General features: G+C 37.9%; 4 protein-coding genes across 4 annotated transcripts; 1 reads left to right on the top strand and 3 right to left on the bottom strand.

The window, feature by feature from the left end:
• Positions 1-776: 776 nt before the first annotated feature.
• Positions 777-5,247, top strand: LOC126788623 (protein RETICULATA-RELATED 4, chloroplastic). Its single transcript, XM_050514634.1, has 8 exons — positions 777-1,477; positions 1,575-1,643; positions 2,052-2,183; positions 2,272-2,325; positions 2,402-2,446; positions 4,003-4,142; positions 4,631-4,756; positions 4,848-5,247. Exons 1-8 carry the CDS (start codon positions 965-967, stop codon positions 4,891-4,893), a joined length of 1,125 nt encoding a protein of 374 aa, XP_050370591.1. The 5' UTR covers positions 777-964; the 3' UTR covers positions 4,894-5,247.
• Positions 5,248-6,248: 1,001 nt separating this feature from the next.
• Positions 6,249-8,181, bottom strand: LOC126787249 (uncharacterized). Its single transcript, XM_050513164.1, has 3 exons — positions 7,980-8,181; positions 6,986-7,620; positions 6,249-6,884 (listed from the first exon to the last, which is right to left on the bottom strand). The coding sequence occupies exons 1-3, from the start codon at positions 8,179-8,181 to the stop codon at positions 6,249-6,251; spliced, it is 1,473 nt and encodes a 490-aa protein (XP_050369121.1).
• Positions 8,182-8,831: 650 nt separating this feature from the next.
• LOC126787248 (uncharacterized) lies at positions 8,832-10,533 on the bottom strand. Its single transcript, XM_050513163.1, has 2 exons — positions 9,910-10,533; positions 8,832-9,473 (listed from the first exon to the last, which is right to left on the bottom strand). Exons 1-2 carry the CDS (start codon positions 10,531-10,533, stop codon positions 8,832-8,834), a joined length of 1,266 nt encoding a protein of 421 aa, XP_050369120.1.
• A 5,346-nt stretch (positions 10,534-15,879) lies between these two features.
• Positions 15,880-16,584, bottom strand: LOC126787247 (uncharacterized). The gene has a single exon (XM_050513162.1). It carries the CDS (start codon positions 16,582-16,584, stop codon positions 15,880-15,882), a length of 705 nt encoding a protein of 234 aa, XP_050369119.1.
• Between the last annotated feature and the right edge of the window lie 756 nt (positions 16,585-17,340).

Raw genomic sequence — 17,340 nt, 5'->3', positions numbered from 1 at the left:
TGCACTTAAAATTTCACCAAATGTTCATTTTGAATTCACATAAAATTGACGAAAATTTGACAAAATCATCATGAAAGGTGCACCATCATAGTGCGGGAAAACCCTGCCGGAGAATGCGTGTTAGCGGTCGGAAGGGAGAAAAATGCTCCACATCAAGCAACTCACCGGAAATTCAGTACGAATTAGTTTATCATGGAAAGGTTCTGTTACATTTTATTTGAAAAATGACAGAAAACCATTTCTCAGATTCTCTGCTCCTGAATATAACAGGTAACTGAACCTTAACATCTACCAACCCTGATGATATGACCTACCCACCCACCCACATATTTCCTACCAAAAATTAACCAAAACCCACACACATTTCTCCCTCTCACCACCCACCTACCGCGCGTCCCCCCACGCGCCACTTTAGTCCGAACTATCAGAACGACCTTATTCAAACCCTTTTCCTCGAGCTTTTACCAAAGTCAAAAGAAAAGAGCAGTTTCCCCGGAGATTCGGAGCGCGCACCCCACGCGCCGGAGTGCGAGTATTGCGGTAGGTGCTGCCCAAAAAAACCCTGCCCCACGCTAACGAAGCGCGTGCCGCTCTTGGTTTAAAACACCCGGAAGAAAAAGGAGCCCCACACCACTGCGAAAAGGCACCATTTCGGAGATTCCATGCCTCAAATTATAAACGTTGGAGCGTGTATTTCACGCGCGAGTGTGTAGAGACAAGAAACCTAATAAAACTCTGGCCGGGCTTCTCTCTGTCTCTCTCCGTCTTCTCTGCGCCTCTGAAACTCACGCCCATCAAGGGAGAAACCGTACAAAACTAACAGACTGAGAAACAGAGAAGACCAAGAACAGAGAGAGAGAGAGAGAGAGAGAGACTCGTTGCCTCATAAAACCCTCTTTGCTGCTTCATTCCTTCTCCCCCATCATTCTCCTTTCTTCTTTCTTATTATTCAGAAGAAGAAGCAATGGCAATCTCCTTCTGCTTCTCTCCCTCCACCTCTTCCTCCGCCGCCGCCATACTCAATCCGCACCGTTCGGTTCCCACGCTCTCAGCCTCCCCCGTCGTCCACCTCCGCCTCGGCGTCTCCGCTCCCTCTCTCTCCCGCCGCTGCCGCCAGTTCCGCCGCGTGCTGTTCTCCGCCGGCGGCGGTGGAGACCCCCCATTCATCGGCGGCGGGGGATCCTCCGGAGGCGGAGGCGGCGGAGGGGAGGACAATGCGGGCGGGAAAAACAGGGTGGAGGCGCTGATGGTGCTGAAGGAGTCCGGGCGGGGACTGGAGAGCTTGCCGGGGGACCTGGCTGCGGCGATAGAGGACGGGAGGATCCCCGGCGCGGTGGTGGACAAATATATTGAGCTGGAGAAGAGCGGCTTGTTCGCGTGGCTGTTGCAGTTCGCTGGGTTTAGGGAGCGGTTGCTGGCTGATGATCTTTTCTTGTTTAAGGTCTTCATGGAGTGCGGCGTTGGTCTTTTCACCAAGGTCCTCTTTTTTCTTCTGGCTTTCTCTATGTAATTTCCGAATTTCAATTCTTATTTCTAAAATTCTAATCTGGTTTGGATTGTGTTTGGTTTTGTAGACTGCTGCCGAGTACCAGAAACGGAAAGACAATTTTTTTAATGAGCTTGAAGTTGTATTTGCTGATGTGGTATGGATGCCCTGTCTCAATTGTATTCGTATTGCTCTGAATTGGTCACATTAGTTTAGCCACATTGCTCATAGTTGTCAAAATACATTTTGCATTATACAGATCACAGCAACTTCATTAGCGTTCGTAGATAAATTTTGATTTTTTCTTTTGCGTTAGCTTGCAAAGAGCTATTGCTCGTAAAATTTCAGCTACGGAACTTAATTTTTTTTTAATGTTGAATTTAAGAGATTAAATGGAGATCACTTGGGTTAAAATGACAAAAAGAAAAAGAAAAAAAAGGAGATGTCTGATAGTCATTAGTCGTGATTCATATGGGAAATTCTTGAGTTTTCATGTCTTGTTTCTCCATTGTGTTTTATATCTGTTTACTTCCTGTCATTCATGTTTGCTATATCTTTCTCTTAGGTAATGGCCATAATTGCAGATTTCATGCTTGTATATCTTCCTGCCCCAACTGTTTCTCTACGACCACCGCTTGGACTGAGCGCTGGGGCAATCACCAAGTTTTTCCATGGCTGCCCTGATAATGCATTCCAGGTCATTTTCTATGAACCCCTAAAGTTCGTAAGCATTGGAGACAAATATAGAAAATATTACTTATAGGTTTCCGAAGTTTTCTCTGCAGATCGCTCTCTCTGGAACATCATACTCCTTACTTCAGAGGATTGGTGCTGTAGTGGTAAGAAGGATTTTATTTGAAGTTTGAAGTAAGTATGGCATCACATATATTTCATCATCCTCATTTGTTTGTGCAGAGAAATGGGAGCAAGCTCTTTGTCGTTGGTACTGCTTCTTCACTGGTTAGTATTTCTCTAACTTCTTGTTATTGGTTCTTTTCGAAAATTAGATTTTTGAATGCTTGATTTCTTATTTGCATGAAAATGTTCTTGTGTTTATCAATTTTAAAGTTGGCCCAATAAATCTCACAATAAACGTGCTGGAACACTTGTTAATAAATAACATATATTTAATAAAATAAAATTTGTGAAAAAAAATCCCATTTACATGGTCAACTTCTACATTTTTTTGTTCTGCTTTCATAGATATATCTCAAGCATTATTTTCCCATGAGTTGGGAAATGGTTCAGAAGCATCCAGTAGCCAAAGATGTAGTGAAAGTATACAAAAATAGACGACGAGAATATGTCAAGGCTGGGATCTATGACAAATATGGTCGGTCAATTTATAACATTTCGCTCGTTGGGATGAATAAAAGGTTACCTTGCCAACTTTAGGCAATTCTCCACTGAACAATACCCTTCTTTGTTTTGGAGCATTTCTTGATGTTAATGGCAGCTTGGATTAGGTTACAGTATGTCACGGCACAGTCTCCTCTATTATTGACATAGTCTTCTCTTGAGCTGAATACTAGTGCGACTTTTAAATTGTGTAAAGTCTCATTTTAATGATTTAGCAATTCTCCGTCACATCTTTAAGGTTGTAAGAAGACAGGAAGGTGTCAGAAAATGTGAGGGTCAAGTTATAGTTGAAAGTCTTCTCTATGCTTTTGAAAGTTGAATTGGATTGTTTGGATCAATTGTTACTTGCAACTGCTACTCTCTCTAGGTTCATAAGTTATAGTCATTGGTAGTGAATTTTCAGGTGAGAGTAGAATCCTTACCTTCTGTCTAAAGTCCACAGTGAAAATCTTTCCTGGTTTCTGCAATTTGTTAGGAACCTTGTCACTGGACCACCTTTTGTTTCTCGAATTATTATGACACCTGTAGGTTAACCTGTGCGCCTGACAGACCAATGCATTATGTAGGAGGAAGCCAAAGTCTCTAGGATGTGACTGAATAGTCTATTTTGTATTCAACCAAGTGAATTGTAAACGACTGAGAAGCATTTCATTAGTTCTATAATTCACCTGTTCTCGGTAGGGCATTATATCCAGATACCCAGCTCAGTAGTAATAGCCAAGTTTCATGCATATATATACTCTGCAAAGTAACAGTTAGTCCCTCCGGTTGTTTCATATCATCCTATGGAGTTCATCTGTTCATCCAATGTTACATTGTACCAATTTTTATATCCTCTCTCTCTCTCTCTCTCTCAGATACTCAGCTCAGTATTAATAGCCATGTTTCATACATATATATACTTTTTGAAGTAACATTTAGTGCCTCGGGTCGTTTCATATCATCTTATGGAGTTCATCTGTTCATCTAATAATGGTTAAAAAGGACACCAATGTTGAATCTGTTAAATGGACACACTTGCAGTGAAGCTTCTGCTCATGTATAAGTCACAATATCATGTATTAAAAAACAGAAAAAGTCACAATATTATGCAAAGTTTTTGGTCATAGCACTAAGTTTCAGAGTACTGATTCATAATGCATCTTGTCTTTGATTAGATTGGCACAAGTGTTACAAATGCCTTGATCAATGCAAAGAAGGCTGTTGGTAGCTCTTCAGAATGTGAAGCTGAGAATGTACCTATAGTATCCACTAGTCTTGCATATGGTGTCTATATGGCAGTTTCTAGCAATCTCAGGTACTTGACTTTGATCATTGCTATTTTGTTCAGTGAAATGGTAATATATTTACGTTGTGTTTTATGGTCTAATTGCTACTAGTTCTGGCATTATCTTCCAATTTCGCTGTCTTTCCTTGGCAATTCTAACTTTTCAAATTGTACATTTAACATCATAGGTATAAATTATATATTATTTCTTTCAAGGTGGCTCTTTCCTTTAAGCTCTCTTGTTTATTTTGTTTTGTTGGAAAGCAACCAGGTGTAAGGCCGAATAGGACCTTGAAATCACCTTTTGTAAATTGCTCTAGTGAACTACTTTTCTTCATAAGTTGGAATCAGACATTTGAAGTGAAAGTGATGTCCAAGTAGATAAAGATTTCATTGGACAAATATTTGTAGGTGGAGCTATTTTGATTGCTGTATAAATGGGATTACTGCATTAGTGCAGACTTGAGGACAATGGAATATTGATTAAATAAATTTCTTAATCACAATCTCTTTAACAGGTACCAAGTATTGGCTGGTGTTATTGAACAAAGGATGTTGGAGCCACTACTACATCAACACAAGCTAATGCTAAGTGCAATATGCTTTGCTGTTCGAACGGGCAACACATTCTTGGGTTCATTATTGTAAGGCTTTATGCTGTCTCAATTTTTATTTTAAGTACAACAATTTTTTCCCTTGCAAATATGACACTGAACTACGTGCTTTGCTTTGCAGGTGGGTGGACTATGCTCGATTAATCGGGATTCAGAAGGCCCATTAGTTATACTTATACATGGTTGCACTTTCTAATTTGATGAGTTTCTCAAGGCATAGGTTATCTACATTTGTTGCATACATTATGCAATTTGACGACTTGGAGTGATTGGGGGTTTATCTGCTAGGTTACATGGGTTTTCCACCATCATATTTACACCAGCTGAGTCTGAGCCAACCTTGTCTACTTGATTCTCTCTTTTTGCCTATACAATTTTTCACCCATTTTCTCATTGTTTTTTTTTGTCTTGATGCTGTAAGGATTTTGTTCTGGAGATCTTAACAGTAAGAAAAGTATTTTACAGTTATCTATTGACTATGATGGAGCTTGTGTAGTTCATGTATTAGCATCAGAAGAAATTATGAAGGCTAAATAATTGTACTCATTTTTATTAGCATTCCACTTTAACATTAGTCCTTTCGATAGACATGATTCATATGACTGATAGAGGTGAGACATGTTTGATAGAGATGAGACTTGCGTAAAAACATAGAGTAGCACTGCTACACTGCCAAACTGTTAAAAGTCCACATTTTTTGGCTCCCCACTGATACATCTTGGCAAATGCTTTTGAGCTCATTCACTTTCTCATCATCCTCTTCAGCCTCAGAAAGTTGTATAGTCGTCTGGAAGTAAATTTGCTGATCACTTTTTTTGACCATTCTCATGCACACCCTAAACCCACCTAGATGAAAGTCACGTGTCTTTTTTACTTATTATAGTTATATCATAGTTAATTCTTAAATTTCTTAAATTAACTATTGATTTATTTTTATCATGTGTTATTAATTTATATAGATAACCATGGTTATATCATAGTTAATCTAAGACACATGACTTTCATCTAGGTGAGTGTGCACGAGGGTGGTCAAAAAAGGTGGTCGGCAAATTTACTTCCATAGTCGTCTAGCCACCGAGTCGAATAGCCTATTCGATTGCATCTTCAATGTCATTCTTGACTCCTGGAAGCAATATTCTCATCTTTAAATGGCGGTCCTCACTTATCTCTCTACAGCTTTTTGGCTTTGTTGGAATTCTTAGACTCCTTTTGATTTGACTATGGAAACTGGACTTCAGCTGCTTTCTGTGATTTTTTCGCTGGTTGGGATGTTTTGGAGTTCATCTGTTTATGGTGCGGATGTGTTCATTCTAAAAATTGGGTTGTCTATTGATGACCTGGTAATCTAGTATCTCGATTTGATAATAATGACATGAATATATGTTCTGCATATCGGTTTACAAGTGAATGATGACATTGATCCATTTTCATATTTTCGGGAATTGTAATGCCATGGTCTCTAAATTTCCAATCAAATCTACCTAATTTTAGGATCGGTCATAAACACCAACCTTCTGAAAAATTATGCGATAACTTCACCATCCATGCAAGACCTGTAGATGACTCGAGTATCATTTGCATGCACTATGTCACAGCAGTCCTTCCCTCCCATCTTCAATGGTCTTTCCGGCGATGAATATACCTCAATTTTGGTGATGGAATCTGCAGAGTGGCTACCACTCGAAGAACATGACCGCAAACCACGCGGAGCTGCTCTTGCATAAGTCGTAACAGTCTTCGTCCTCCTTCCACCACCACGACGATCAACAGATTTGAAGTAAAAGACATGGGGAGCTTGACATGGATTTTTGGAGGGCAACCTGGTATTGAACATGTAGAATGGTTGGCTTGCGTTCCTCCAACGCTTGAATGTCTCGAGCGGCCTCCGTAACGTGCTACGGGGGAGTATACTTTCGTAAATGTGAGCAGAATAGCCCCATGAGATTGAGAAAGACCAATTGCTTGGTCTATGGTAGCATATTGTTTGTTGAAGAAGACGAGAAGGATCAACTTTTGCAGCTTTCATGAGGTGGTTAATGGACTCGGATCGATTCATGGAAGGGAAAATTGGATTAACAGTATCAAGGTGGTGGATGGAGAGGAATGGAGATTGTGGATGAGACGATAGAAGACCTGATATATCACCACGGAGATCAATCTGTAATTAACAACACCAATTGTTATCAACAATAGTAATAACAAAAGCTTACACTTATAGTCCTGTTGTTAACATGGAACACGTATGTAAGAAGTGATTACCTGGTGAAGCCCATTTTCTTGAGTTAGAGTCACTCCTATATCGGTTAAGCATTCATGTAATGTCAAATCGCTGAACCAAGAATATGAATATCGATCAACACAGTCGTCCAACTTTCTTGACAGTGCTGCCACCAGTGGATAACTCAAGATATAACCAGCTCCACCGAATGCCATATCGAACGAAAAATCGGAATTAGACTTGACAAACTCCGATCGAGTACCGATGTAATGGTACTCAGTATGATCATACTTTGCTAGAACTTCAACCAAGTTATCAACCACAAAAACGGTGTCATCATCCGACATTACATACCATCTTACATCCCTGTCACGCTCTCTATATATCTCCAAAATCGAACGCACTATTCGTACTTGGATCGGATTCCTTATTTTTGGGTACACTTTCAATTTGGTGACGTTCTCATTGACACGATAAGGAGGATAAGATGAAGGCCAAGGTAGAAACTCTCGGGGAGGAACTCCATCTAAAAAAAGGTATCCTCTAGTGACATTAGGTCGCCACCAAGCTTTAATGTAAGCTGTTTTGTGCTTCAATGTTTTGACAGAGCCAACCATTCCGATCACAATGTGTCTTAAATTGGTTGGAGAGTGCCCGTGGGGACGAGTAGCCGGGGCTGAGAAATTTTGTTGGAAGGTTCTCAGAAGATTAGAAGGTCGCAAAATGTATACCGATGTGAGGATTAAGCTCGAAATGTAAAAGGTTATTAAAATTAAGATGGAAATTGCTAGACATTTGAATAAAACTCCTAAAGAAAAAAGATTTGTTTGTTTCTTTTGAGTTGTGGACGAACTCATTTTGGAAGATATGATTGCCCGACCGAGAGAGGAGGGGAGGGTTATTCAGGTTAGAGAGTTTTGAAGGACTTTGAGATCCACGATTATGATAATACATGTAATTGGTTTTGAATAGACCTTAATTTTGGTGATGGAATCTGCAAGAGTGGTTTAAAAGTTGAAGAACAAGAGAGCAAACCAGGCAGAGCTACTCTTGAACAAGTCGTAACGAGCTTCCTTCCTTCAACACGACGATCAACAGAGTTGAAGTAGCACACATGAGGAGCTTCACAAGGATCGTTGGAGGGTGACCTCGTGTTGAATGGTAGTCTCCCATTTCTCTGAATTCCAAGGCCTGAATCTCTCGAGGGGTCTCTGTGAAGTGCTGTGAGGGAAATCATTTTCGCAAATGTGAACAGAATAGCCCCATGATCAGATTGATAATTAAGCTAATGGTTGGCAAATGCCACTCTCTTAGCCACGAATAAGTTCATGGTGGAAATATTTGGCCCTATTTGCTTGGTGGGTGAAAAATTCTCTCTTTTTCCACTATTATCGTGTCTGTGCAATTGTTTACTATTTCCACTTCATTCTTTTCTTTCTTCATCCACGTATCAACTCAACTCAGCAATTGAAGAATTTTCACAAACACAATTATCTAGTAACTACGTCTCGTCGAAAAAAATTGTAGTAAGTAGGACGAATAATGATTCACATGTAATTTGCGCAGGGTATTTTGCGGACGTCACCTTTATGAGTTATGATCGATCTTCAATATATGTACGTGTTTGTGTACACCATTAACTCAACCAGTTCAACTTATTGCTACTTGCATGTGAGTTACTTTGATCATGTACTCGGAGTTAGAAAACGATGTCAACAGTTCCATAACCCTAAAGTGCATGCAGCATGCAACTGCTGCCATACTTTCCTATTCTGAGATTTCAAGAATTAGAGCAACTTTGACAGTCAGAGCTTCCGTATTATTATGTGCTATGTACCTAGCTAATTCTTTGGATCAGTCATAATTAAACATAACCCTTTTGCAACATTATGCGATAAATTCAGTTTCCATGCATGGCCTATACATTACTCGAGTAGTGTTCATATCATCTGCATCTACTACGTCGCAGCATTCCTTTCCACCCACCTCCAAGGGGAATTCTAGAGATGAATAGACCTCAATTTTGGTCATGGAATCCGCAGAGTGGTTACCACTTGAAGAACACGACGCCAGACCACGCGGAGCTACTCTTGAATATGTGGTAACAGTCTTGGTTCCTTCAACACTCTGATCAACAGAATCAAAATAAAACACATGCGGAGCTTGGCATGGATCGCTGGAGCGCCACCTGGTATTGAACATGTAAAATGGTAGTCTTGCGTTCTTCTTCCAGGGCAAGAATGTCTCGATGGGCCTCCGTAAAATGCTCCGGGGGATTATATTCTCGTATATGTGTGCAGAATAGCCCCATGAGATTGAGAAAGACCAATTGCTTGGTCTGTGGTAGCATATTGTTTGTTGAAGCAGACGTGAATGTTCAACTTTTGCCGCTTTCATGAGATGGTTAATGGACTCAGACCGGTTCATGGATGGGAAAATTGGGTCAATTGTATCGAGGTGGTGGAGGGAGAGGAATGGAGATTGAGGGTGAGAAGATAAAAGACCTGATATGTCACCATGGAGATCAATCTGTGATTCAACACCAAAATATATATGGGGCATTAGATTCAATAACAATAGTAACAATAAAACTCAATTATAAAAGTATAAGTCTGAGAAATTGAAGTACTGTTGCTCACAGTATGTACAGAAAGAAGCAGGGAAGAAGATTTCAAACTCAAGATTTTAGGGTTAGAAAAATATGCTGTCAACTATGAGCTAAAGTTACGATATATATACACTGTATAGTGAGTACACCACCAGAGATTGCTGACTCGTCTGATCTCATTTAGAAATTACAAGTTCGAGTGATAGGTGTTCGTAATAATATATATACTGCCATTACTGCCACACTATATAATTTTGATAATGTATTCAGAGAATATGATAGAAATAAAGTCCCAAGATATAAGTTACTGTATCAGTTGATAACTGGTTATCAAAATGTAATAAATTAAATGGTTACCTGGTGAAGTCCCTGTTCTTGAGTTAAAGAAACTCCTAAATCGGTTAAACATTCATGTAATGTAAAGTCGCTAACCCAGGAGTATGAATATCTCTCAATACATTCGTCCAACTTTGTTGACAATACTGCAACCAGAGGGTTGCTCAAAATATAACCAGCGCCACCATAAGCCATATCGAATGAAAAATCAAAATTAGATTTTACACATTCCGAACTCGTACCGATGTAATGGTACTTGGTATGGTCATACGTTGCCAGAACTTCAACCAAATTATCAACCATAAAAATGGTGTCATCATCCGACATTACATACCATCTTGCCTCTTTGTCTTCTCTAAATAACTCCAAAATAGAACGAACTATTCGCACTTGTACCGGATTCACAAGTTTCGAGTACAGTTTTAATTTAGCGACGTCCTCATTGACACGAAAAGGAGGGTAAGATGAAGGCCAAGGCAAAAACTCTGCAGTAGGAGCTCTATCCAGAAAGAGGTATCCTTGGGTGATATTAGGCCGCCACCATGCTTCCATGTAAGCTGTTTTGTCCTTCAATGTGTTGACAGAGCCGACCATTCCGATCACAATGTGGCTTAAATTGGTAGGAGGGTGACCAGGGGGGCACATAGTCGGGTCCGAGAAGTTTTGTTGGATGGTTCTCAGTAAATTGGAAGGTTGATAGTAACTTGATTTGTCAAAGATCAAAATGTAAAACAATATGAGGATTAAGCTTGAAATGTAAAACGTTAAAAGGATTAAGCTTGAATTTGCTAGAGCTTTGAATAAAACCCCAAAAGATAACGGGTTTGCTTGTTTTTGTTGAGTTGTGGTAGAGTTAAAGGATAGTGATGAAGACATTTTGAAGGATATGATATGGGAGAGAGATAGAGAGAGAACCTCAAATGGAAGAAAGAAAGGCTTTCCTGTAATTGGAGTTTAATCTAATTCCATTCAGTAATGGTACTGTTATCTACATTCTAGAATTCTACACTATGTTTTAATTTTTTTTAGTTTTCGAGACTTAAAGGATTGTGAGATCCATGATTCAAGTTCAAGTTGTGCTGTTACATGTGATTGTTTTTTTAAATATTGTTATTACATGTGATTGTGTTGTTGTTACTTGTGTTATTACATGTGATTATGTTGTTGTTACTCTACGTACTATATTATCTAATTAGATGGTAATTTTAGCATTCCAAGATCTTGACATGCACATTCATATTTTAGACCTTCCGGAAAAAGCAAGCGAACTTGATTAAAATTTGTTTATTTGAGCAGGATTTCGAAGAAGCTAGCTTTCTAGCATATATATGATCTTAAATGTGAATTAAGCTATTGTTTTTAGACCAATTCTTGCCTTATTCAATTATGTATTGGACGCTCATGAGACGCATTTTGGTACGTAGCAAGGTCAGTCTGTCTGATGCATTGTTTGGGTTTGTTCTCTACAAATATTTTTTCTCTACCATTAATAGGAAATTGTCTGTTGAAATCTTCCTTGAGACCGAAAGTAGATAATTAAGATGTATGTTCCACGATCGATTCATACGCAGTGGCGGATCCAGAATTAGAATGTCACATGGGCTAATTTAAACAGATAAAAATTTGCTCAACGGTATTAAATGTTGTGATTTATTGAAAATAATAAACATACATAGGGGGACTTGCAAACCTTACTCTCAAACCTATTAATAAAAACTAACTAAACTTAATTCTACGAGTAGCCAAAGCTTCAAACTCCTGAATCACATAATCTTGTCAACCGCTTCAGCAAATTCTTTTTTAATGTGAAGCACCATGCAATCATTAAGAAAATCATCTTCTATCTTGTTTCTAAGTTTGTTTTTGATAATGTTCATGGATGAAAAAGCTCTCTCAGTTGTTGCAGTAGAAACAAGCAGAGTTAACACCAAACAAATCAACCTATAGATCATAGGATAAAAGTCTAATTTTCTTCTTTGTACAAGTAGCCGACATAGATCAGACAAAGAATCTAAGGTGTGAAATGCTACATCGTGAGTCATATCCTTCTTATAACATGCACACTCCAATTCCAAAGTAAGAAGGTCATCATGCATAAAATCTTGAGGATAAAACTTCTTAGCAAGAAGGAGTACCTTTTGAGTTTCGAAGAGGCTGAATTATCATGAGGATCCAAAATTGAAGTGAGCATAAGGAGTTCACAAGATCTTTCATTGAACCTCTTATTTAGCTCACTTAATTGAAAGTCAAGTACCGCATTAAATACCTCTACACGGAAGTGGTGCTCATTGGTGATGAAATTCTTCTGTTAACATGGACGACCTGTACCATCAAACCAACGAGCACTCATATCAGACATAACAATATCATGTTTCTCACAAAAAGATGCAAGAACCATAACTAAATCATCCCAACCATCATCTCTCATATCTTGTAGAATTTCTTTTGTACATTGAAAACTTCATTGCTTCTCCAATGTCAATGTTTTTTCGTTGTACTACTTGACAAAGTTCTTCTGTGACTTTCATGACTTTATCCATGATCGGGTCGATTACTCGAGATCAATATTAACCCTGTAAGTATCGTTAGTGGTATAAAGCACGAGGGTATCGTTCACAAACCGGGGATCCAACCAGGGTAAAGAATCACAAACATTTAACAACGAATTCATAAGAGTTTAAAAGATTTGAGATATATTTCAGATCAAACATAAAATAAAACCTAAACTAATATATACATGTGATCAACCAACCAACACATAAGCAATTACCAAACAAATAACATAAGAACAAAGGTAACGAAATCTACTCTCAATCATGTTCATGCCGTAAGTATCATAGTTCATCTTAAATTCGATCATGCATCAAGTTCCTACTTGGTTCCTAATACATGGATATTATCGAGCTCAACTACTTGTCTTGCTAAGAAATTTAACATACCAATTCATCATGGAATTACGTATCACAAAGAGAAATCAACATGTTTAAACACCTATCCAATGTCGAACTTAAGATCATAATCAGTGGAGGAACAAAGGGGACAAACAATTAATCAACCACTTGTATTAAAATCATTTTTAACTTTGAATGATTAACATATGCTACATCAACTACTTGTCTTAATCACACATGCAATATAAGAATACACCGAAAATGAATTAAGAACATAAATAAACAGAAACTCATGACATAAAACCTAAAATCATTGAATTAAAACCGAAAACCTTAATTCATCATGTCATTCAAAAGTTACAAATATCTCATAGATAAGAATAAAAATAACTTTAACAAAACCTAAACATAAATCATGCAAAAACAAGAACATAAAAACTCTAAAACTAAATATGAAGATCATAGAGTTACACTTTATAATTCTCCTCCTAAGGTTTCTTACAAAGGTAGCACGAGATCTTTAAGAGTATGATATCCTAGGCTCCAAAGCTTTGGACAGAAAATATGGTGAAGAGTGGTGAATTCGAATTCTATGGTTCTTGGTGAATGAAAGTGTTTGAGAAAATCTTGGGCTATACTTGTGTGCAAGGTTGATCATCATTTTATGTGGAAATGAGGTGCTATATATATAGAGGAAGAAACCCAAGGGAGGCTGGCCACAAAGTCCACAAAGTTGAAACCAAATTGGTTGAGGTTTCCTAGATTTTCTCAATTCGGCAGATCTGACCTTTGTGCCTTGTTGTGACCATAACTTTCTCTAGAAAATAGATATTGATATGTTTCCAATTGGCATTTTCAACCAGACTTCCGTAGCTTTCCATCCATATATCATGCATTTTCTGAATCATTTTGAGCTGTCCAGGGGAGCCTGTCAAATTTGGATGATCTGCACTGCCACAATTCTGATTTCTATAAGGATTGGAAATTGGTTGCATATATTCTTCCTCCTTTAATGCTGATTTCTTTTGCACACATTTCTTCCTTTGAATTAGGGAGGCAGCAAGAGTCTTTAATTGCTACAACCATGTTTGATTTTTCTTACCTCTTCTCATTAATTTGCTGCATGCCTTCTTTGACTTTCCTACCTCTTCTCATTAATTTGCTGCATGCCTTCTTTGACTTTCTTACCTCTTCTCATTAATTTGTTGCATGTCTTCTTTGACTTTCTTACCTCTTCTCATTAATTTGCTGCATGCTTTCTTTGACATTCTTTGGTGCAGGGATTTATGTAGATTCTGATACATATTTGTGCTCTATGTGTAGGAGAAAAAATGTCCCAAGTTTCCCTCATAGCCCTAGGATAAAAACAAATCAATGGCTGAGATAATTCCGCCGAGTTCACTGGACCTCCGAGTAATGATTCGGTCATATCTTCCTGTAGGAATAAGATATTGATTTGATTCTAAATCTTACAGAAACTAGATTCACACAGCTTTCTATCCATATATGGTACATCTTCTAATTCCATCGGAGCAATCCAGGGGACCCCGTCGAAGTTGGACTGTGAATCTTGATAGCATTTTGATTCTTGCATGAATTGGGCTTTTAAGTGCATATCTTCTTCTCTTTCCTTGTGGAACTAGGATTGCTTTCCTTCTCCAACATGAATTTATATTTCCTATTAAGATTAAGTACGTTAGAAACAAAGAAATACGAAAGGATGAATCCTACTCGAACAAGGAATCATATCTTAACAAGGATTCTTAACACTTAGCATGATTTTATCATCAATTCACTCATAATTGATATAAGCTCTACCTAGACACTTATTCATACAAAAGAAACAAAAACATACTAAATAGGAGGTAACAAAGAGTAAGAATATGACATAAACACATTAAGAACGTCACACTTTGTGCTCCTATCAATCCATCATAATCAAACAAAACACAAACTCAAAGGTTCTCATAGCTCTAAGAATACCACTAGCTTCTCCCTGAATAGGTAAGGATGCAGTGTCCATGATATGATATAGGGTTGTTACGGTTGAACCAAATAATTCAATCAAACTTTTAATAGAGCGAAAATGAGAGCTCCAACGAGACTAGCTGGTCGTTGCAAAGTACAAGTTTGATTAGACCCCGTACCTATTTGATGAATGAGAATAAGTATTAAATAGTGGTAAGAATTTAAAGTAAACCAAGAATTTAAAAATATCTAATGATATTAAGATAATACAAATTTGATTAGGGCCATACCAGTTTGAAGAGTGTTAAGATTTATCAAATATTGGATTTCATCCTCTCTAGCAGCTTTTAGTGTACCCTTGCGCTTAGCAGATGAATCGACAAAGTTCATAACTAACAACAAAGTAGAAAAGAAGCGGCATAAATCATGAACTCCCTTAGCCGCACCATTCAATGCTAGCTGCAACCGGTGAGCAAAAAAATGAACGTAATATTCAGATGGACACTCTGCTAGAAACATTGCATGTAAGGCATTCCAAATACCACTCATGTTACTTGCTCCATCATATCCTTGACCACACATTTCTCACGTGTAAATTGAACATACTGAGAACTTTTACTATCTCTAATTTAAGAGTTAATGAGGTTGTGTCAGGAACACTCACTATCTTAAAGAACTGTTCTCGAATAAAGCCTTGACGATCAACAAACCTCAAAACAATAGATATTTGCTCCTTGCCAGATGCATCAACTGCTTCATCAACAAGAATGCAAAATTTTGCATCACCAAGTTCTTCACAAATCATTTGCCTCACTTTATTACCAAGAATGTTCAAAAGCTGCTTTTGAACAGCTGGACTTGTGTACTTGGCATTTCCAGGACCATTTTTCAATATCATCATATCCTCTTCACTAGCCATTCTTTCATAAGACTTCTTAACTTGCCTAAAACTTCCACCATTAAGAGAGCTTTCAGATTAATCATGGCCTCTAAATGCTTGTTCTTGGTTTGCTAGAAGTCTTATAGCCTCTATTGCAGCCTTCAACCTTAATCGATCATGCTCCACCTCTTTTGCTGATTTTTTTACCAAAACTCTCTCAATTTCAGTAGCCACATTTCTCAGTAAGTACCACTACTCCATGGCTTCATTGTGTGGACTGTCTTTAACCCCCATATGTACCTTGAGCACATGTTTATCCTTCCAATTTTTCAACCCATCTGTAGTATACACAAGGTGAGGAGTGTTTTCTCTATCAAATAGAAAACATGGAAAACAATATATCTTGTCTTGATCCACCGAGTACTCAAGCCAAGGATGACCTTCAAACCAATTAAAGTTAAACTTACGATTTTGTGCTCCATGAACTGAAAAAGGATAATGTTTCAACTTAGGTTGACATAGACCCAATGCAATATAAGCTTTTTGAATGACTTCACGTCGATTCACAGGATACTTCCATATAGGACACCATTTGCCCGGATCACGTTCAATGGCATTGTCATTACCAAGTGGATCAAACTCGTCCCTCAAAGAATTGGGTAAAGTAGACTCAGAAGATGGTTCTTCATTTACTTCAATAGCAATTGGAGTGCTTACAGAAGGTTGTGAACATGCTGATGGTTGATCACTCTTTCTACTAAACCATGTATCAATTTCTTTATATTTGGGCCTTTTGACACGATTAATGTGATTATCATTAGACATCCTGAAAAATACAACAATTGATGTCATGATTTCTGCATAATATTCAAAAAGTAAATATGATTGACAATTTGCCAATTGCTTTGTTGAAAGATAAAAGGATAGCAGTCTCACTTTTGTCAATAGCCAGCCCATTGTTTTTGAGAATTTCTGCAATTGTAACAACTGTGGAAATAGCTGTAGTAGGGCAAAAAAAAAAAAAACTACAGTTGATCAATCATTAATACCAAAGGAATATAAACTATGATCAAGAACATATTCACTGCATGAATTATGCCTAAAACTAATAAATGAGCTATTATAATATTCTTAGGCATTGTTCGGATCATGTACTTAATAGGCATCAAACTTTTACCAAGTTTGAAAAATGCAGTGAGGAGAGGGATTCCTATGCATATCCAAATCACATAAAGTGGGGGTTGTTTTATATACCTAAGGAGAAGGTCTGTTTCCAATCACCTAGTTGCACCCACCTAAATTAATCAATACCTAAGAATATACATTTACTTTTACACTGATGTCCTAAAAATATCCATTCACACGAATAAAAATGCTTCAAAATAGCCAAATATGTAAGACTGGCATGGGGATGAATAGAATTTTTGCAACCACTACCCGCAAAAAAAAATTCTGGCTTGAACTATCCCTCTTGGTTTAAATTACATAACTTTATTTAAGATTAACCTTCACTAAGCACGTCTCAGTTGCACCCCCCATACTGCCAATAAAAATGACTCACTAAAATCCTTAAGTAAGTTTCCAGTTGAACATCAGTAACAGTAATCTCATGTGAGTACAATTCAAGATGACAAGTTTTCCATAATTTCTGTGTAGTAAATTTCTATGAGCTGTAAAATACCATTTTTTTATCGTCAGGTAAGCCAACTGCTC

Source organism: Argentina anserina, chromosome 3 (assembly GCF_933775445.1).
Source record: "Argentina anserina chromosome 3, drPotAnse1.1, whole genome shotgun sequence".
In the NCBI taxonomy this organism is placed as follows: domain Eukaryota; kingdom Viridiplantae; phylum Streptophyta; class Magnoliopsida; order Rosales; family Rosaceae; genus Argentina; species Argentina anserina.
The sequence above is the reverse complement of the archived record's forward strand: the minus strand, read 5'-3'. Positions and strand labels throughout refer to the sequence as shown.